This window comes from Haliotis asinina, chromosome 16 (genome assembly GCF_037392515.1).
Source record: "Haliotis asinina isolate JCU_RB_2024 chromosome 16, JCU_Hal_asi_v2, whole genome shotgun sequence".
In the NCBI taxonomy this organism is placed as follows: domain Eukaryota; kingdom Metazoa; phylum Mollusca; class Gastropoda; order Lepetellida; family Haliotidae; genus Haliotis; species Haliotis asinina.
Genome location: NC_090295.1, coordinates 43,858,267 through 43,881,994, shown reverse-complemented (window position 1 = coordinate 43,881,994; position 23,728 = coordinate 43,858,267). Strand labels below are relative to the sequence as shown.

The 23,728-nt window shown below is 38.6% G+C and overlaps 1 protein-coding gene and 1 pseudogene across 1 annotated transcript; both read left to right on the top strand.

Moving 5' to 3' along the window:
* The first annotated feature begins 560 nt into the window (after positions 1–560).
* LOC137267962 (heparanase-like) lies at positions 561–9,053 on the top strand. The gene is made up of 10 exons (XM_067802422.1): positions 561–789; positions 1,220–1,350; positions 2,795–2,968; positions 3,274–3,439; positions 3,725–3,775; positions 4,112–4,312; positions 4,682–4,796; positions 5,468–5,583; positions 6,212–6,352; positions 8,815–9,053. Exons 1-10 carry the CDS (start codon positions 569–571, stop codon positions 8,993–8,995), a joined length of 1,497 nt encoding a protein of 498 aa, XP_067658523.1. The 5' UTR covers positions 561–568; the 3' UTR covers positions 8,996–9,053.
* A 4,386-nt stretch (positions 9,054–13,439) lies between these two features.
* Positions 13,440–23,390, top strand: LOC137268544 (heparanase-like; annotated as a pseudogene).
* Positions 23,391–23,728: the final 338 nt, after the last annotated feature.

Below are 23,728 nucleotides of genomic sequence, written 5' to 3'. Positions count from 1 at the left end.
TTACCTCTCCCAGTAGTTTTGTCTCTGGCCAACAGGCTCTCTGTCTTGACACGCCGAGGTGTGTTGCCACCTCATGCTGCTATGCTGGCCTTGCGAACGACCGATGGCGTTGTGTCGCTTAGATTCTGTCAGTCGTTTCATTCTCTTGTCGTCTATAGTGACTTAAAGCAATGTATATGGAGTACCATTGATGTAGCATTGTAAAGTCTACAGTGATACGCTACACAATTCCATAATGCACATACAGCTCATGTAGGGTGCGTTTTGGCGATTCACTACAGACGTGAATGTAACGTTACGTTTTTGTTCAATGATTCTTTTTTCAAACTTTTTGTCGTCAGCAATCATTACCGCACATGTTTGGATTCAGCATAGATCGGTTCGTGTCAAATGTGTTCATAAAATTCACACTTTCCTATGTACATTTTCTTTATCAAGAGTATTTATGAAAGATGATAAATAGTTCTATTGCCTTATGACGATGCCACATCCATGAAGGAAACATGACGACACAATACAGTCTATGTACATATGAGACCACTTGAGAAAAGTGCAGTGTTCCTGTGACATGCATTCAGATAAGAATAATCCTGGGACAATGAAGGTGGCACTGTCAGCTCTCCTCCTGGTCACCGCCTTCATATTCCACGCGTCAGCAAAAGTAGTCAATGTTAGTGTCACAGTTTCAACAACACACGCAGTTTCATTTATTGATGACTTATTCGTTGGCGTAACCCTGGGCTCCGGTCTGCTTCCCACCTCACAGCACTGGAAAGGGCTGGACTTCAAGTAAGTAGGTCAAGACGTGATCGCCAACAGATATTAGGTTACCGAAAGATCTGTTCTTTTAAAGTTGATAACGAAAATGTGATGGTGTCTTTGAAAACAAAATATAGTATACCCTATTTGCGCTCTTGGGCACGTTATATGTCAGATCTTCATTTCTGACAGTCATTCACAAATGCAGATAGGAGAACCCAATCAAGCTAAACACTTCAAACAAACTTCAGTTGTGAAAATTAGCAGATGTCTTTAAGAGTGATGGTGTCCAGACCTTTTGGCAAAGAAACGTAATGCATGTCAGTGCCTAAATGTCATTTCTGTTTTGGTGTTGTCAGTGAATACATTATAGGTTTATGGTGCTTCAGGTCGTAATAGTGAGAGTGAAAACTTACTGTAAAGACTGTCCCTGTTACACTTTATGTTTTTTTATCTCCAGCTCTCCGAAAGTTCAGGCCCTGGCTAAAGGTTTGTCTCCATGCTATCTGAGGATCGGAGGAACTGGGGGTGACAACATGGCCTTTGTCCCTACAGGTCATCACAGAGTAGCTGGCAACCAAGTGTTTACAGGTGCGTTAATCCCCTTTCTCCTCCTCCTCATCTTCATCTGGGCACTCTTCGCACTTGCCAAGTTTTTCAGTTGTGTCCGTGATGGGAATGTTTCAGGGCATTCACAATTCTACCATAAATGTCAGCTTCTCTAATCAACAGTAGGCCAAACACGATCAAATCAAGGATCTCCTCACATAAGGTTACATTAGGTGGAGTGGGAAGCATGCAATGGAATTGGTTTATTGTAATTCCAGTGGTACTGCATTAATGGAGATTAACATGAAGACATGTAATATGTTACTGATGAAGTTCAAATAAGAAAATGACAAATACATTTTTGATTTGTTCATTATACTGACAGCTATTCATTTCGAACATGACTTAACTTATTTCAACCATTAGACAAGAGGGTAACACTTCTTGTGTCGCTTCTCGTATCTGGGACGAATGAGAAGTAGACCACGAGAGGTTAATTGCATTGGGACCTACGATCGCGCCACACTCAAAGGGCTCCTTGTGAAAGCGGTTTTCGCTTTAAATTGGTTAGCAATATATATAAATACTTTGGTCTTAAACTAAAGTTGCCTGTGCTGAATTCCATGGAATCCCGGAAATTCAACAAACCAAACAATTTATCTTCTGAAAGTGAACCCCGACTTTGTTCATCTGCACACAATGAAATTAATTCTATATTAATTGTACTTTAGACATGCGATCTATGTAGAGCACCGTTTTTGTTTGTTTTTTTGTATCTCATAGCTTCGTGACTCACAAGTGGTATAGTGAGGGTAGTGGTAGTAGTATAGTGACGTCATTCTCATTATGATCACACAGTGTGAAACCGGTTAGAACTGAAGTAATTACATCTTAACTAAGGATCATCAGACTTTTGTGTGATGTGTGTATATATCAGGTGGATCGTGAACACACACAGACACACACAGACACACACAGGCACACACACAGACACACACAGACAAACACAGACACACACAGACACACACAGGCACACACACAGACACACACAGACACACACAGACACACACACAGACACACACAGACACACACAAACACAGACACACACAGACACACACAGACACACACAGGCACACACACAGGCACACACAGACACACACAGACATACACACGATGCGAATTGAATTGACGATATTATGTCTGTGGCAAGGATCTTCAGACTTTTGTCTTTTGTGTGTGTATCACTTGGACCATAAACACATATTTAATGTTGTTTTCTATATTGAGATGATTCAATTCTCACTATGGTTAATTATAAACGTGTTGTGTCTGTAAATCTATATTTGTCGAACCAAGATGCTGCACACGTGTATACCTCGAAGGACAATACTGTTGGGTATGGGGGCTCAGGATACAATCTGCTCCTGATATTAGTGCACCATAAGTATTTGTGATCTCCCTACCCTTAAGCTTGTTGTGTCTGCAGGAGCTACCTGGGATGCTATTAATAAATTTGTCCAGGATGTCAACTGGAAATTTATATTTGGTCTGAACGTACTGAAGAGGAAGGAAGGACACTGGGATCCAACCAACGCAAAAGAACTGCTGCAATACAACAGTGCGAAGGGTTACAAACTGGCAGGCCTGGAACTCGGAAATGGTATCAGTATAACCATGTACATATGCGTGAATGTATATGGCCGAACATAACTATGGTATTTCTATAGAGTGCCTTGAACTCTTACCGAATTCAATATGCAAAACTGTGCAAAATCATAGCTTTATTTTGTTTTATCATTTTTTTTAAATACTTTAGTCCATAATTTTTCCATTTCTCGAAAATGATAAGGTTACACTTCCCACATTATTACTTCAACCATGTACTTAAATAAATGACTGAAAGTTATCACGTTCGTAATAATAATAGTTCTTCATATGTTCCCATAAAAGTATCAAATATTACAGAAGCTGACATATTCCATGGGGCATATAACGTCACTCTGAGTCCCAGACAGCTGGGTATAGACGTCTTAAACTTCAAGAAGCTGCTCAGATCGACACCCGGGTATGAGACAACACTGGTTATTGGACCTGACGTGAACGTAGGTCGATCAAGCGCATACGTTGCTGAGTGAGTACATCAGTGAGTCTTTCGCATATTGAGAAACAGTATGCACCATAGATGTTAAAAACTGCTGTGGGTACTTTCAAGTTGTTTCCCTTAGGACCGAGTACAGGTTTATGTGTTGTAACAGTAATTATTTGTTAGGAATGTATTACCATGCATTGTGATCAGTGGAAGTTTATTAATGGCTTATACACTACTGTATCATTTTGGACCATAATTCTCGACAGTCGATATATCCGCACCTAATATTTTGCAGCTAATCACGCAGATTTTTCTTTGTTTCCTCAGATACTTCAGAGCAGGTGGAGACAGGGCCGTGGACAAAATATCTTATCACCAGTACGTGCAGTTATCTTTGATATTTATGAATTATTCGATATTGCTCAAATATGTTAGTGTATGGTTTAATGCCCTAACCTTATTTCCTTCATACTTACTGTACATACAGTTCCAATTAATATGTCCTTGCCATATTCCGAGATCAACTAAGTAATGAATCCACATTTGTCGCTTGAGAATGACCTTCTGACCTTTATTACCAATGTTTGAAGTTCATCACGGCAGGCGTCCACTGCTGGTATAAAAATGTCATGCTACTGAACACAGAATCACGTTCTATTGGTTTGCAATATTTCCAACTTTGCAAGTAGATAACACAAAAACTTGTTCGTGCAGATACTACACCAGCGGCCGAACTGCTCACCTCTCTGATTTCACCGATCCCAAGTTGATGGACACATTGGTCAGTTATATACAGACAGGGCTGGATGTGGCAAGACGCACCAACCCACTGACTCCAATCTGGCTGGGAGAGACGTCCTCCTGTTCTCATGGCGGTGCCCCTGGGATGTCCGACAGATATGTGGCTGGGTTTCTGTGCGTAAAATATCGCCTAAGTATAACCAGTATACACTTTGTAACTAGTCCTCTAGACGCCCAATAATAAGTGAGCGAGTTCTGTTTAACGCCACCTATAGCAATATTTCTGCAGTAAGACTGTGGGAGACACGATAAATGGGCTTCATACAGTGTGCCCATGTGGGGAATCGAACCCGAGTCTTCGGCGCGACAAGCGAAGGCTTTGAACACATGGTAGTTCATAGTAATTCTTTGCGAGTGATATTTACGAAAAAAGTTGCCCAAGATAAGATCTTCAGCTTTTATCACGTTAGTTAAATTAATTGACGTTGGTTTACATTCAAATGCAGTTTCCCACAACACCTTTAGAATGTGTACCCTGTTCAGGTGGCTAGACAAGCTTGGTATTGCTGCTCGGATGGGACTGAAGGGCGTTCTCAGACAGGAATTCTACTCTGGAAGCTATTCACTGATTGACACCGGTACTTTTGATCCATTGCCTGTAAGTATGCAACTGACGAGTTCTTCATGTACTAATATTTATCTTGTATGGATCAAATGTCCAGTTTTCAAAGATAGTGTTTATGTTTATACCAAACAGAACAACCCCCAAATCAAACCTTTCTAAGGGGATGTGGTTGGTGTGTGAAGGGTAAAAGGTTGGGCAGGGTTGCGTCCATCTGCTGGGATAACGATGACCTGGGAACGTCACACCTATGTTTGATACCGACAGCTAATCAGTCAGCGAAGTGAAGAGAAAGTACCTCTGTAAGAGTGAGTAAGGTTAGGTTTACGCCGCATTCAGCAATGTTCCAGCTGTATGGCGGGTAAATAATCGAATCTGGACCATACAATCCAGTGATCAACAACATGAGTATCGATCTGCGCGATTGGGAACCGTTGACATGTGTCAACCAAGTCAGCAAGCCTGACCCCTTAGTCACCTCTTACAAGCACGCATTTTACGACGCTAACGGAATTGAAACATTGAGTAGGTGTTATAATAATATATACTTGGGCAAATTATTAACGCAAATGGTTCATTCTCAAACTTTTCACAAGATACTGTCAGCAATAACACAACACACTGCGGTTGTAGTGACTTCTATCATTCCTGTATTTTCATCTGTATTAATGTAAGGTAATGAGTTTTATTCATGTGTTCCTCTGCAGGACTACTGGTTAACACTCCTGTTCAAGAGACTGGTGGGAGATGCCGTGTTTTCAGTAAAGGCGAGCGTGGACAGCAGCACCATCAGAGCCTACGCTCACTGCACAAAGCCATCCAGGTAAATTCAAACCGCCTAGTGCAGCCAGATATTGTAGTGCATTAGTCTGTTTCCACTTAGATTAATTTTAAAAAACTTTGTTGAATGACATGACGTCAAGGTGAGGTTGAAATGCGGTTCGGAATCAAAATCAAAGATTTTACAATTAGGAACGGATCAATATGTAAGTGGGTGAGTTTAGTTTTATGCCGCGCGCAGCAATACTCCAGTTATATGGCGGCGATCTGAGTCCACGGATCAACAGCTTGAACATCGATCAAAGCAACTGGGAACCGATGACATGTGTCAACCAGGTCATCAAGCCTTACTACCCGATTCCGCTAGTCGCTAGTTGACAAGGATGGGTTACTGAAAATCAGTTCTAGCCCTCATCTTCAAGTATGGGATGGATGAATGGATGGACAGACGTATGTGTGCAGACTGTTGGCACTGGGCTGGAGAAACGCCGGTAACCGTTGTGCTTACATTTCCTTCATTTGTAAAGCGTGTGCCCATTGATCTCCGTCCGTGCCATATTCAGAACAAAACATGATCAGTGCAAGATATAGGACCAAAATATACATCTAATAATGTCACATTCATGTTCAGTCAAGGGAACGGTCCTCTAATATTTAGTGTTGTGTTTCAGCTCCTATGGCTACGCGCCCGGTAGTGTGACGATGTACTTCCTGTTGCCCACGAATAACACCACCTCCATTAAGTTTCCACAATTTCACGGCCAACCTGTAGATGTCTTCTGGCTGACGCCAGTCGGTGGACTCACCAGCAAGTAAGTCCCTCCTTAATCTTAAGTCTTCTAGTTCACACTGTTCAACAGACTCATCGTCAAATACTTCCCCCTACAGACACTCTCTAGTTCACATTAATATGTAGACCCACTGCAATGAGAGTTTTTTTAGACCCAGTGAAGCATGCTCTCTAGCGAGCGTCATATCTCTGTCATCGTTCATTCTTTATTACGTATAGATGCCCATGAACCAAGCAGTACAACGTGTGCAAACTGTAAGGTAAAGATATGCATATACGCCACACTGATAGTGTAGATCATATTACAATTGATATGATTATATATTCACAGAGATATTTTGTTTCAATGTACAAACCTTTTTAAGGAAGATACATAAGTTTAAAAGGCTATTATTATCGCTTGTTTTCATCAGTTCAATAAATATTTGAACTCGAGGATTCTTACGACATATTCATGTAAATATCACGATAACCATTGTAAACAGGACACACTAATGCAATATGGAATTCATCTGCTAGTTCAGTCTCGCGGGAACTACAAAACGCGGTATCCTATTTTTAGAGTATCTATACGAATTATCACAACTGTGTACATTAACACGAAATTTTGTCAAACATCTCCGTAAATCATTTCAATTAATAGTTACAAGATATTTTTAAGAGAATAGTGTGTGGTTAAATAGAACGTCAAGGATTTGGAAGAAAACTACGTAATGATGCAAGTCTTGGTAATACATATCTTTGCAATGCTGTTTAAAACTATCGCGAAAACATTTCTCGTTACCAACATTTTGTGCTATCCATACATAGCCGAAATCATGTCTAAATAATAAGATTCTCTCTTTTGATACCCAGTTCTGATCCCCATTATCATTTAGTCTTTTTAACATTTCATAACAAGTCTTTGTGTATCTTTATCGCGATTAGCGGAAAATCCTCATCGAAAACGACAGAAGGCTGATATCAATTTGTTAATTTTGACAAGACAGAAGTTACAGTGTTCAGAAATGGTGGTAAACAAAGCGTGGTTGTTTAAGTGTCGAAGGTTGAAAATTTCAACCTATTATGATTACTTGGGTTTATTATTTTCCAGTAGGCTTTCATGGTCCAAAACTTGGTTAATACAGCAAAACATGCCCTATGTTCAATTGAACTTTTTATTTGTAAACTTAAGACTATCTCTCCGGTAGTTATGTTCAATATGTTTGATGTACAGATTAAACCAAACATATTATATGCTTCTAAAATTTGGGGGTATCAAAAATGGTCATCAGTTGAGCAATTCCATACTAGGTTTTGCAAGTTTGTTTTGGGCCTGAGTCATAGAGATACTAACGTTGCTGTTTTAGCAGAATCTGGTAGGAATTATATATATGTTGATTCTTTATTTAATGTTATAAAATATTGGATAAGATGCCAGTGGATAGATATCCTAAGCAGTGCTATCTCATGATGTATAATTTACATAAAGGTGGTCGTAAAACCTCGGTTTATCATGCTAGGAATATTTTGTTTTCTCATGGATTCGGTTTTATGTGGGAGAATCAAGGAGTTGGATTTAAAGATGTCTTTTTATACAATTTTAAGAAAGTTTAAGAAACTGTCATGCTCAATCAATTATGGCTGATATACATGTATTCTTTATAATACCATTGTATAATGATATAAGAATTAAACACTTTGATAATATCCTTTTGTACATAAATGAAGACATCATGATCTATAATCTCCAAAGTAAATCTCAGTTTGTTTTGATGTCCATTTCATTTTTTTTGAAAGAAGCCTTAAACATTCGAAATAGATTTGTGACATAATGACAAGCATGTAACTCTAAGCATCATTTTGTGTATATTATTCTGTACGTGGTCGGACGGCCTTATTAGTGAATGAAGGAGCTGAATTGAAAGCTGATATGGGCAAATACTTCAATAGGATAATGACCGCACTCTGCCAGCGCGGCTTTCCTTGATGCCCTAGAGCCACTCTGTAAGACATATTCACAAAAGCTTGAATGAACCCTTCCACTTGGTTTTTCCCATCCCCAAAACTCCGCCCCATATAAAAGTATAGACTCAATCTTGCCATCAAATAGCTTGTCTTCATTATAGTTTTCACAAGTTGTGTATTACATATGTGAAAGTCCTTTCCTAATTCGTTGTAGGGGGAACAAAGATGTCGGAAACAATTCTCAAATAACGGATGCGATGAGTTCATGTGTTTTTTCATGCGTTTGGAACGAGAGCCATCTTCTTGAAAATACCTAGCATGATCATTACACTACATCACTTCAAAAACAGGTCCTCATCATATGCTGGGAATCTTACAATGGGATATGATATAGGTTGCTTACAATATACAATAGAAGGATTTAAAAAATCCGAAAAAGGTGAATACTTCTCTCAGTGTAAAAACTGCTGTCTTAAAGATTTCTGTTTGGAACAATATCTAAATATGTAATAGTTACTAAGTGGAGTTTTATTTCAGGAAAGTGCGTCTTAATGGAAAGCTACTAGCGTTAGTCAACAGCCAACTGCCTCGTCTTCCACCGAAGACTGTCACTTCAGGATCAGTGACTGCCCCTGGGAAGTCATTCGGGTTCATTGTAATACCCGGCGCTAATGTCGCAGCATGTAAAAAACACACTCAGAGCCCCATAATTGGCTAGCCACGGAAATGTAATTGATCTTACAATAAATATTTCACAATATCTGCAAGATACTTCAGTGAAGAGTGGGTACAAATTTAACGACTCATAACAATCACGTCGGCTATCAAGAGATGAGACCAAGTTTTGACATACACTTACGATAAAATTTTAAACGTGTAGCACGAAAGCACTCATTCATAAACACCTTTTAGAACTAGAGTTACATTTACAGCTTACAATAGGGGCTATAACAAGGAACCATTTTAACCAGCTTGATTTTTGCGCTTTCCGGGGAGTGGTCTTCGCGACATGCATGAAACAAGGATGTGTCGTCCCGCTAAATCTCAGGCTATACACTCTTGCTGTGGCACAAGAGAGTGATTCTGTAATTCACAAAAGGTAGTTCATGTACATTCGCTAAGTATCATTGTAATTCACCATGCGCTATTGCTGTAATCATTGTAGTATGCAAAGGTCATGGTATAACTGGAATCATGATCAAAGCAGTGTTAAAACCAACTCACTTGCTCAGTCATTCACTTACTCGCTCTAACACACAGACGAGAATATACATCAACACCTCTAACATAACCATCAGGTGTTTTTTTTTGTTTGTTTGTTTTTTTCATTCTTTGAGGCCGTGATGATACACGAGTCACAATCAAAACAGGTTATCGACTACACAGTGGATTCCCAGCATCCAGATTGTCATGTGACCATGTACTTTGGATTTCAATCCCCTTACACCTCTGGGCAGCTTCATCCGTGGTGGCCATGGCCTCCGTGACCGTGACCTCCGTGGCCATGACCTCCGTGACCATGTCCTCCATGACCGTGACCACCATGTCCATGACCATCGCCTCCATGTCCGTGACCACCATGTCCTCCATGACCACCGTGTCCGTGACCACCATGACCGTGACCACTAGCCAAACCCAAAACGGCTGCCAGAGTTGGATAAAAAGCAAAACATACACCTCTTTACACATGATTAGATTTTATATAGAGAGAAGTAACCTTCTTGCAAACATAAGTAAAACAATTCTTGTGAGATATGTATAACACTGTATAGTTTTCAGCATGGCTTATTTTGATATCACAACATTCGCAATTCACATGCACACAAGTCCTTTTCATACTACTTTCACTCATTTTATTTCGGGTAGATGAGACCATTAAAATCGTTAATGCATGATAAGGGCATGAAGATACTCACCAAAGCCAAGAAGTTGGAGAACTGGATATTGTCTATTGATGCCCTTCTCTGGTTAGTGAAAGGCAAACGCTGACAGATGAGTGTTGTTTCCAACTTATATAGCCAACGATGGCGGAAATGGTAGAAAAATTATATCATAATGATATTATTGCATTAACCTTCTTTGTAACGCTTGTGGTGATGTCACAGTGGTTTTAGTTACCCACCAAGCTCACCGCAGAGCTCTAAGGAAGCCTAGTATTACCCCGCAGTCGATGCATGTGGTGATTTGTTGTGGATTGAAGTTACAATAAATTAATAGTTTTGGAATCAAGTGTAATTTGTAATCTCCTTTAACATTTACGGTCTAATCCAGCAAGCTATGCCATGTTATATAATATCAAGACCAGCGATCTTCGCCGGATATCTAACCTTGTCCTATGCTGGAATCGTGACCACTGTTTACAATGTTTACAACGGGACACATGGACACATAACATTTTACAGCTAATCCCACGTCATTCCTCTTGTTTCCTCAATTTCCTCACAGCAGGAGGAGATAGGGCCGTGGACAGAATAACCTTTCACCAATTAGTGCAGTTATACAGTATGGTTCAAAATTATTGAGAATAGCTAAAGCATTTCATATTATTAAACGAGAACAAATCAGATAAAATTGAATGTATTGTGAAAGTGAACTGACCTTTTCATGTTGTGTAGGTAACAATTTAATATTTTATCAAGTCTCCTTGAGCTTCACGGCACAGTCTAAGACGGGTAGGCATACTTCCTATCAGAGAGGTTAGTGTCTCGTGAGTTATGCTGTCCCAGTATCGGACTACTTCTCTCTTCATGTCTTCAATTTTTGTCAACCCCTTTTGATTCACACATTCCTTCATCATCCCCCAAATGTTCTCAATGGGATTTAAGTCAGGACTATATGCAGGAAATGGTAATGCAGTCACATTTTTCTCCTGAAACCACTGCTTGGCATGTTTTGCGGTGTGTTTAGGATCATTATCTTGCTGCAAAATCCAGTCATTTCCATAAAACACATGTGCACTTGGAAGGGGAAAATTATCTAATATGTTAGTGTAGCGTTGACTTGTCAGATTTCCCTCAAACACACACAGCGGGGTCGTTCCTAATAAGGATATCCCTCCCCATACATGAAACTTTGGGCTGTATTTAGGTCGTCGATACAACGGTGCTGACGCAGACTTTGTCCATATTTTCACATTATTGGGATATACCCATATTGAGCTTTCATCAGTAAAAATCACATTTTCCCAGTCAAAGTTTTCATGTGCCAAACACCACTCAACACGCCTGTCTTTATGTTCTTGTTTCATGTGAGGAGAAGGAATTCCAGTCTTTTTCTCCCATCCAAGATCAATCAAATTTCTTCTAACTGTAGATTTTGATACAACTGTTGATCCCCTTTCTATCATTTCATACCTGATGTTGGAGATGCTTGCCCTTTGCTTTTTAGACGCTAAAATTCCCAGCCGGACGCGATCTGAGAAGTCCAATTTTCTGGGTCTCCCTGCTCCTTTCTGGTGCCCAAAATCCTTTCCCTCTTTAAAATTCCTCCTAATCCTATACACAGTAGAAAGAGGAGTTCCTGTTCTCTCTGCCAATGTATTTACATCATCAATTCCTTGATTACACAACTCAAAAATCAACCTTCTTTTATCTTCAGCAGACATTGTTGACAGTGCTGAGGAAAATGACGTCTGCTACAAATTCAGGGGAGGTAACTCTAATTGTACTATACTCAGTAGGCCAAGATGAGTTACCTCCCTTATACCATAACTTAGTTTTAAGTATCAGTGAATCAGTTGAGGTGTTAGGATAGCTCAAAGTAAGAAGAAAAATTCTCAATAATTATGAACCAGACTATATTTCATATATATGGATTATTTTATATTGCTCAAATATGTATATTGTATGGTGTAATGTTCTAATCATACTCCATACAGTTCCATTTAATATCTACTTGGCTTGAAAGATCAATAATTAATGTCTAATTACGAGAGCCCACATTTGTAAATGATAGGAAAATGACCTTCTGACATAGATCGTTCATCATGGTAGTCGTGACTTCTGTAACTAAAAAGTCAAAACACGGGTTTGCAATGTTTCCAGTCTGGCAAAAAGTGGCAAATACTATCAAACCCATGTTTTTTTCCTAGATACTACATCAACGGCCATACTGCACACCTCTGTCCATTAATAGAGTTGACATTTGTTGCATGAATATGACCTTCAGAAATATAGGCTTTTATCATCAATCGTTGAAGGTCATCATGGCAAACGTGACTGCTGTATAAAAACGTCATGATACTGAACACAGTATCACGTTCTGTTTGTTTGCAATATTTCCAACTTAGCAAGCGACTACTACACCAGTTGCCGAACTGCTCACCTCTCTGATTTCACCGATTCCAAGTTGATGGACACACTGGTCGGTTATATTCAGTCAGGGCTGGATTTGGCAAGACGCACCAACCCCGTTGCAGTAGTAAATAGTTAGGCAAGTTCAGTGTGATGACCTTCTTCTCAATCAGTTCACATGTTAAAACACTGTCAGCAATAAATTAAAGTTAACATTTTGCACAGGAAACTATGCTTGTAGTGAGAGCGTGAGTAAGTGAAAGAGATCGAGTACATAACACATGATGGTTTTTCTGACCCTAAGAATATATCTTGACTCATGGAAAACGACAAAATGATGGCAAATCATGTTGACTTTATGATGACAATTGCTCAGCCAAACATTAATTTCATACAAAACCATTGCTGTTCACGTATGGCCATGGAATGTTTAAAGGTTGAATTTATTGATGAATGTCATTTTGTGTGTTTTTCACGATTTAAGTTAAATACCCAGTGTAACCTGGATATGACTATGAAAGTCAGCACTTTCTTCCTCATACACCCTGTCAACCTCCTGACCCTCTTAAAGCAGCGTTTTTTACATGAGCATTCCTTTGCTGCACACGACGACCAGTCAATTCCCAGATATGTTCCAAAGGGTTACCATCGGGGCTCACTCAGTCGTGAGATATATCAGGGGATGCTCAACTAAATTCACTGTGAATATATAAAAGAGTATATCTAAGTACTATTTGCTTATGACGACACAACGTGATACACATGCTGCCACAGGCATGATTGAAACGTGACGACACAACACACGTGAGACTACCTTATGTAAATGCTGATTACCTGCGACATACTTTCAGATTAAAAAATCCCAGGACAATGAAGGTAACGCTGTCAGCTCTGCTCCTTGTCATCAACTCCATATCTCACGCATCAACAGAGGTAGTCAATGTTAGTGTGACAGTTTCAGCCAACGTAGTTTCATATATTGATGACTTATTCGTTGGTGTAACCCTGGACTCCGGTCTACTGCCCACCTCACAGAACTGGAAAGGTTTGGACTTCAAGTAAGTGGGTCAAAGAGATCATCAATAGACTTCAAGTGATTGAACATTCATTTAAAGTTAATACTTAACATTCTGAAGATACTTACACAGTAAACTACGTTTATGACAAACTGACGGATACATCGAAGTGTTTATGTTGTTGCTTCTTCCAGCCTGTGTAGGTATTTTGTACCCGAAACGAACTACACATATAATAACGAACTAAAATATACAGCCTCTTTGGGAATATACATAATGTACTCTACTTGCGGTCTTGGGCACATCATATGTCAAATCTTCAGAAACTGATGTAGTCCCAAGGACATTTTGAAGCTAACCAGTTTACACACACTGAATATAGTTCAAATTAGAAGGTGTCTCTCAGAGCAATGTTGTCCACACCGTTAAGCAAAGAAACGTGAAGTATGCCATTTCAGTTTTCATATGTTGTCAGGAAATTTATTTTGCATGTCTGTGGTGCTTCATCTTGTTGCTTCTGCTTCGACGCCAATGTGTATTAAAGCAGTAACATACTGGAAAAACTGTCCCTGTGTCACCTGTTTTTCTTCAGCTCTCCGAAAGTTCAGGCTCTGGCTAAAGGTTTGTCTCCATGCTATCTGAGGATTGGAGGAACTGAGGGTGACAACCTGACCTTTGTCCCTACAGGTCATCACACAATGGATAACAAGCGTGCATTTACAGGTGTGTGTAAGGAAAATACTACACGAGGTCTCATTACATACGAATTATACGAGGATTTGATTTACATGAGACATCAGCCGTGCAGGTTGCTTTAAGGATACGAAATGTTACAATGTCAAGAAATTCCTAAATTTGGTATAATTTTGTAGTTAAATGTGTCCTGAATCTAACTATTCAAGACTGATATGGAAAAAGAAGGAAAATCTAAAATAGAAAAACATGTTACCGGACGACATCCCATACTCACGTTAAACTTGATGGGGGACATAACTCTTGCCCAGGATAAATGCATGTGTGGCCAAACTGTCCTGAGGTATGAACAGAGAAGGTGAAAGGAACATTCCCCTATTTTGTGCTGAGGTATGATTAGAAGCAAGACAAAGGGACATAGCTGCGGAACATTAAAACAACATGACAAATATGCTCCTACTGTCCCGTCCCCTCGAAAATATGGTTTCCAACTTCTTTAATGTGTGATATTGTACACCTATACCCTTCTGCGAGGTCAATACTGTTGGACATTTGGCGGTTGTGCACCGTTTATTGGAACATTATAAGTATTTGTGATGTCACTGTCGTTAAGCTTGATGTGTCTACAGGGGCTACCTGGGATGCTGTTAATAAATTTGTCCAGGATGTCAAGTGGAAGTTTATATTTGGTCTGAACGTACTGAAGAGGAAAGAAGGGCACTGGGATCCTACCAACGCAAAAGAACTGCTGCAATACAGCAGTGCTAAGGGCTACAAACTGGCAGGCCTGGAACTCGGAAATGGTATGAATATAACCATACATTTTCATGAATGTATATGACCGAGCATAACTGTGGTATTTCTATAGAAGGGCTCGAATTCGAATTTGAAAATGGCATAAATATAAGCAAATCCAAGGAAATATATGACTGAAAGTTACTTCGTTATTGCCGCATACTCACTTGAATTCCACGTACCAAATCTGCAAATCTCACACCTTTAAATGTTTTGAGGCAGAGTTTCACTTCACTTCAAAATCAAAGTGTAGTTCCTACTGGTATGTAAGTAAGTACTCAGTAATAACAATAAGCCATATGTTAAGTGTTAATTGTTACAGAAGCAGATTTATTCCCTGGGACATATAACATCACTGTGAGTCCCAGACAGCTGAGTACAGACGTCTTAAACTTCAAGAAGCTGCTCAGATCGACACCCGGGTATGAGACAACACTGATAATTGGCCCTGACGTGAACGTAGCTCGATCAAGCACATTCGTTGCTGAGTGAGTACATCAGTGAGACGTCTGGCACTTTCAAATATTGTTTTCTCAGTGTACAAGAAACAATATGCACCATGGATGTTAAACAATGCTGTGGGTATTTTTAAATTATTTCCCTTAGGACCTTGTACAGGTTTATGTGTTGTAACAGTAATTAATTGTAAGGAATGTATTTCTAACTAATGTGATCAGTGGAAGTTCATTAATGGTTTATACACGACAGTACGTAGATACCATTTTGGACCAAAGCTCTCGACGATATATCAGCACCCAACATTTTACAGCTAATCACGCAGATTTTTCTTTGTTTCCTCAGTTACTTCAGAGCAGGTGGAGACAGGGCCGTGGACAAAATATCCTATCACCAGTACGTGCAGTTATCTTTGATATTTATGAATTGTTTGATATTGGTCAAATATGTTTAGTGTGTGGTTTAATACCCTAACCTTATTTCTTTCATATTTCCTGTACATACAGTTCCGATTAAAATGCCCTTGACATATTGAGAGATCAACTAAATAATGTTTCATTACTGGAGTAGACATTTGTTGCATGAAAATGACCTTCAGTAATATAGCCTTTTATCATCAATCGTTGAAGGTCACCATGACAGGCGTGGCTGCTGGTATAAAGACGTCATGATACCGAGTCATGCTACAGTATCACGCTCTGTTTGTTTGCAATTTTCCAACTTAGCAAGTCAGATCACAAAAACGTGTTCGTACAGATACTACACCAGTTGCCAAACTGCTCACCTCTCTGATTTCACCGATCCCAAGCTGATGGACACACTGATCAGTTATATACAGACAGGGCTGGATGTGGCAAGACGCACCAATCCACTTACTCCAATCTGGCTGGGAGAGACGTCCTCCTGCTCTCCTAGCGGTGCCGCCGGAATGTCCGACAGATATGTGGCTGGGTTTCTGTGCGTAAAACATTGTCTCATTATAATCCGTATACACGAAGTACCATAGTCGACTAAGCTCGCAATAATAAGTGAATTCTGTTTAACGCCGCCTATAGCAATATTCCTGCAGAAAGACTGTGCCTTCAGAACTTTATCGGGCTCTTGTTCAAGTGAGTGAGTGAGTGAGTGAGTTTTTAGTTTTAAGCCGCTTTTAGCAATATTCCAGCAATATCACGTCGGGAGACACCATAAATGGGCTTCATACAGTGTACCCATATGGGGAATCGAACCCGAGTCTTCGGCGCGACAAGCGAACGCTTTAAACACATGGTAGTTCATGGTAATTCTATGAGTGGTAATTCACTCATATTTACGATAAAAGTTGGTTTTACAACGTTAGTTAAATTATTTAACGTTGACTTACATTCAAATGCAATTTCCCACCTTTTGAAAGTGTATACTGTTCAGGTGGCTGGACAAACTTGGTATTGCAGCCCGGATGGGACTGAAAGGCGTTTTCAGACAGGAATTCTACTATGAAAGCTATCCACTGATTGGCAACGGTACCTTTGATCCATTGCCTGTAAGTATGCAACTGACGAGTTCTTCATGTACTAGTATTTATCTTGTGTGGATCAAATGTCCAGTTTATAAAGATAGTGTTTACGTTTATATCAAAAGGAACCACCACCCCCCCTACCCCCCACCCACCCCCACCGAGACTGACTAATCTGAAACCAAAAATGTTTGATATTTTATGTATGCGTAAACCATGGTGATGGTGTGACTAAGGTTATTAATCCTCTCAATGCTACGGTCGAACCCTATCGGCAGGAGTTCATGATAATAACATCTCCATATAAAACTTGCAATAATTATTTAACGAATCGGATTTACGTGTCCTGTGAATTATGTATGGAATGTACTTATTCTCAGCGTTATAAATATATTATCTTCTATACGTTTATATACCTTAAAAAGAAATGTCTACGAATGACAAAAAAGTGATCTCCAAATTTCTCGGCACGAAGTGGAAAATAACGACCATTGTTGACTTTAAGCACACCACGTCGAGTAGTACCCAGTTTAATATTTTCTTCAAAGTGAGATATTTTTTGATAGTTTGATCAGTATTTTTGTTCTTTGACAAAGAGAAAGCGCATAAGCTTCCCATTTTCTAAAAATTAGTAACTTTCGGCTTAAATAATTGTAAACAAAACCAATCTCAATGTTACATCACCGATTGGACGAACACGAACGATCATGGCAACGGCGGTAAACAAACAACTAAGCATGCGCCGTGATACCGAAACAAACGTGCCATCCTTTTGATATATCTAACTGTTTCATCTGGAATTAATTACATGGTGTGAATAGGTAAATGTTATTGTTTCTGCAGAGAAAGTACCATATTTAGCGAGTTTATTTTGATTTCGTTTGATAAACCTTCCAACATTCACAATGTTGACAGCCGTAGGTGACCCGATAGGACGTGGCGGTTTTTCTAAGTGACAAGACACGAAGTATGTTTGAATACGCGTTCATACGCAGAATCTGACCTCATATACATTGAAAGAAAACGATTCAATACCTATATAATGCAGATCATGAAACAATCTCACAATATTTGTAATTGTACCCACCCTTGATGAAACCGGAAGCACGTACACGGCATGGCATTCATGGAGGTTGGAAAACGAAAACGACCATTGATACATTTTCTAAATTGATTCAAATTCCCGTAAGATCCATACTATACACCACAATTACCTTTCAAACATCTTCAATTGTTTACTGTTAGCTGTGTTCAATAGCAGTTGTCATTTGTTGCCTGTGTTATTCTTTACTTTAGCAAAACCATGGTCGATGATTTTCGCGGTTGATTCTTTTTCAAAGATTGTCAGTGTGTGTCATAACAATAACAATGTATTGTTCTGTGTATATCGTCTCAAGAAGTACAATTTTGATGATTGAAGATGTCATGAATGAAATCTTTTTCCTTTCTCATAACCGAATGAAATGAGAGCCAGTGTGAGAATGTCATGTAAATGGATTCCATAAAAAAAACATGACTGCTTAGAAAACAATTGTCATCGTCAGTGTGAATCACTATTTCTTTTAGACATTAAAACAGCTAAACAGCACATCTTTTGTTCACGAATGTGAAGCAAAGTTGAAATTATGCCCTTACTAAAAAAGCAGAGCTTTCGGAGTTTAATTCTTCCTACTGTACTGCAGGTAATGTTTCAGATCAAATTTCTTATATAAAGAAAATCATGTCATGTGACACAGTCCGTGGCTCCATACGGCTTTTAGATATTGCACTAGTGCAACCTGAACTCCAAAATGTAACCTCATGTTTATGGCCATGCTTATACCTACTTGCACATGTTCATATTTTACTGTTAAAAACAGACTGATGATTCAAACTGTCTTGGAGCAATGAAAAGAGAGACTTATGAAGTAATATGAAATTATGATACCAGACCCAGAATGATTTTGTTGTAGTGATGTTGTGCATATGGAATATCAAAACTACAAGTGACAGATAATTAATTGTTCAGCATGAGGTGCAACCTCCAATCACTGATTTCTTTTTCCTAATACTGAGCTCTGCAGTGAGTGTTTTTTGTTGTCCAGTTTGGAGCTATTTCATTAAGATTTCATATTTGGAATTTTTCAATGCCACAAGTATGTGGTAAAGACATATATCAAATGTTTCCATACCCTAAAGGAAAGAGTGATCAGACTTTGGCATTTTTGTTATTCAAAGAAGTCTGTTCTTGACATTTCTTGTTTTATGATGGTTTAGGCTATTGGACACTAAATAATTGGAGTACATCATCATCAGATACTTAAGCAAACAGAAACAATCCTTGAAAGTTCAAAAGATAAATTTCTCATCATGACATTTGCTGCTAAACCCAGGAAAAGATAATAAGGTAGGATAATTTCTATTTACAGAATGTAAGGACTGTTTACTTTCACCAGAGACCATATAATTATCTTGCATGCATATGTTTTCTTTTTTTTCATCAGATGATAACATTTTGTGATACACTGTTACAGTAACATCATAAATGATATTAGTTATCTGTGATTCAAAACAGTTCACCAAACAAAGAGGTACTGTTGAAAACAAAAATAGTTCATCACCCGTTTGTATTTGATGTACATTGTAGCGAGATATTATGTAGAAACAAAATACACAAAATAATATGAAACATCTATCCACACATTTTATGGCATACGTGTAGCTGTATTAAAGAATTATGTAAATTGTCAGTTTTCCTCATCACTGAAAGACATCAATTAAAAACTGGCTATTTACACTTCGCTAATGCACTGACTGATCCTGTGTCTTTACCCATGACTACTGTATTTGGGAGATAAAAAATCTTGTCATATTATGCATATCAATATAGATATCAAAAATATATTAAAATGTTTAAAGTTGTAACAAGCTATGAAACATAAAGTATTGACAAATCTATCATAATTATTCAGCAAGAACGTTAATTTATTGCATAAAATTATGAATGTAATTCAGCTTGTTCTGAGGTGAGGCATATAATTTTGCATACATGTAATATGAACGCAATATTAATCAATCATCACCAAATTCATGTGAAACGATAACTGAAAATATAATTTTGTTTATAAAACATGTATCGTGCAGCTGCTACTACACTACATCGTCACAAAAAGAAAAGCATGAATGTTATTTTGAAACACAAATGCCACGCCCATATCCGCACACTGATTGTTGCGGCTGATGCTTGTAAACGTTGCTGCGGTGTACCATGTGAAAAAAAAACTAGCAAACATGCATCACAATTACATGTTTGCTATCTTCATATTCAGTGTAGAATAAAGTAATGGGCCTAATATGAACAAAACATTCAAATAAAAGATACTGAAAAACATGCATCTGAAGTGTTGATCGACTACTGTTTCCGGGTCACGGAAGCATACAAGGTCATACTGGTTCCGCTATGTGCCAATATTATGGTCAAAAATACACCCAAAATTGCTATGAGCTCTGATTAATCACTTTTAACAGTTATTTGTGCTAAATTTGGGTTTGCCAGACGAAATATGTCCGAATTTTCTGTTACTATTCAACAATGAATTTTAGCAGGCAATTCCTGTCTTTTACATCACATCCGGTGACCTTTGCACTTACCAGAAAACAAGTTAGATTTCGGGATCTAATTTTTTTCGTCTGTCTCTCGTCATACTAAACGGAAAGTGATAAATGAAATGCTTGTAGAATGCCAAATTCTCGCTCTTTCGCCAGGTTTTACACAGGAAAGTTCTGTAAACTTTCTTTCGATATAAAAAGCTATATTTTACGTCGGGGTTGGACATGTTTGTTTACGTACGTATGACACAACCCGATACCGGGTTTCGGTGGGTTTGTGCAAATATTAATGAATCACAACTCTTGAAATTAGGACCCGTGAATGATTATAAATCATGTATTTAATTCCTCTGTTTCCATGACATGTCACTTTGAAATAAACGTAATAGTGCCATTTGAATAAAACATGTGATGACATCGAAAATATGATTTGTTCACAACGAACGTTTTCGATTATTTTCTTTCAGACTTCATTCTTAATTTGTCGTCACGCGGATATTTGCCTATACAAATATACGAAATATGGTCAGATAATTATGAGGTATCGGTAATAAGAATACTGTAATCGGTTTACTCTAATTTCACAAGTTATTGGGGTGCTAATATAACACGTATTCGGCTGTCAATCTAGTACTTCAGGTAAATTCTGGAAAATTTAGTTTATTTATGTTTGTCTTGTAATTAATCTCTGTACGTTTTTAATTATCTGGATATTTTTTATTATTAATGTTTATTTTTCCGTCTAGCCCACCCTCTTATCAACGTCTTATGCTGAAATTAATTCAGCAGGCTAAAGTTTAAAGCAGGTGCTGAAAAAACGCAAAAGTGAAATTAATCATATGACAATGAAATATCAAGCAATAAAAGCATTACACGTCTAGCAACGAATGTGATGAAAGATTCCTGGTGAGGGGTTAAGCCATGTAATCACTCACACACTTTCACTGATGTTATATATACTTGTTCATATGGGCGTCTATCTTATTAGAGATTCATATTCCGGTACACGTCATTTGAAAACAGTGATTTCCGCGATAACGATATAAATTTGTTCATTGCCTATGATAAGTGTACATGGTGACGCACAACAGAAAAAAACAAAACAAAACAAAACAAAACAAAAGCAAACGACACTAACGGAATTGTGTAGATGTTACAATAATATATAGTTAGGCAAATTATTTAGGCAAATAATGTATTCCCAAACATTTCATAAGATAAAGTAATGTCAGCAATAATTAAAAGTAAACATTTAACACCACATACTATGGTTGTAGTGACTTCTATCATTCCTATATTTTCATCAACATCAGTGTAAGGTAATGATGGTGTTTTATTCATGTGTTCCTATGTAGGATTACTGGTTAACTGTCCTGTACAAGAGACTGGTGGGAGGCGCTGTGTTTTCAGTAAAGGCGAGCGTGGACAACAGCACCATCAGAGCCTACGCCCACTGTACAAAGCCATCTAGGTAAATTCAAACCCCATATTGCAGCCAGAATATTATATTGCACTGGCCTGTTTTCACGTAGGTTTTCAAGAAATAGATTTGTTGAAAATGATGGAGGCAAGGTGAGGTTAGATGCTCAGAAATGTGGTTCGGAATCAAGAATACTGGCTCTACCATTCGGGATCACTCTCTACTCAATATAATGCGATAGGTGAGAAAACGGGCACGTGAAAACGGAGTACTATATACCACACTAGATAGCATGGGGACTTAGAGCACTGTTGCTACCTATGTTGATCCCGCCTATATTTTCACCTTAGCCTGGGCATAGTTAGCTAAAATTGGACGAAAAGTAAACTGACAAATGTTCTACGTTTAGCATAGTGTTAGATTTAAAACTGGACGATGTAGACCTTCTTGGGCACTAAGATACCATGTCGCAAAATATTGTGTATATCATATACACCTTAGACTCTAAGTACTTCTCTGATCATATTACTGCCGAGCACCTACTTATATGACCCTGCCAAGGAACGAAATTTACGTCCACCTGTTTTGCCAACATTTTGTGTACATTTTCCTTCATTTGTGAAAAAAAATTGTGTCAACATAGGTCTCCTTCCGTGTGTCAGTAAGAATGAAACATAATCAGTGCTAAATACAGGAGTAAAACATACATGTAACATGTTCACATTCATGTTCAGCCAAGACAAGTGGTCCATAAACAATACTAACTGTAGGAATGAAACATAATAGGGTCAAATGTATGTTGATGTCAATGGAAACAGTCTTCTAATACTTAGTCTTGTGTTTTAGTTCCTATGGCTACGTCCCCGGAAGCTTGACGATGTACTTCCTGCTGCCCACGGATAACACTACCTCTATGACGTTTCCACAATTTCCCGACCAACCTGTAGATGTGTTCTGGCTGACACCAGTCGGTGGACTCACCAGCACGTAAGTCTCTCCCCCAGTCAAGACGTCTTCTAGTTAACACCATTCAATAGACACACCGGCAAATTGTTCCTTCAGCCAACAGTTTCCACAACGAGAACTGAGATTGATCTTACATGTGGTTCATATCACCAATTTCTTCATTTCGGAATCCATGATACAACATATAATTATCATGCAAAGTTCATAATCAGTATCACTATCACAGAACCGTACGCGTGGCTTTGAACAACAACCCATAAGAGCTGGTCAATAATACCCTGCCGGAACTGAAACCTAAAAGGATGGAATCAAACACTGTTACCTTACCCGGGAAGTCTTTTGGGTTCCTTGTCTTTCCTGAGGCTGATGTGGCTGTCTGCAGTAGCCAGTGAGGATGTTCATTAAATGATTCAGAAGAACATGTAAACTTGAAAAAAATAAACCTTAATATCCATTCATGATTTAGGAATTTGTTATGTTGTATAAAATTATAGTTTTTCCTTCTCTGTATTACACTCAGTGAGTTACATAATCAAAGTGAATTCAAAATAGGATACAGTTGAACAGCAACAGAACAATAATAACTAGGTGATCACTCTGCACTAATATGAAGAACACCACTGATATTGGTAGTAACAGCTGATCAGTCAGGTGAATGTATCATATATAAATGGCAGCAGAGCTGAACCCTAATACATGGGCCAAACAGTCAAAGCATGGTTTGTGGTGC

Bases quoted from the DNA above. Each gene is read 5' to 3' on its own strand.
- LOC137267962 (XM_067802422.1), top strand. From the start codon at position 569: ATGCATTCAGATAAGAATAATCCTGGGACAATGAAGGTGGCACTGTCA. The intron at 4,797-5,467 runs GTAAGTATGCAA...GTTCCTCTGCAG, and splicing joins GTACTTTTGATCCATTGCCT to GACTACTGGTTAACACTCCT. The intron at 5,584-6,211 runs GTAAATTCAAAC...GTTGTGTTTCAG, and splicing joins CACTGCACAAAGCCATCCAG to CTCCTATGGCTACGCGCCCG.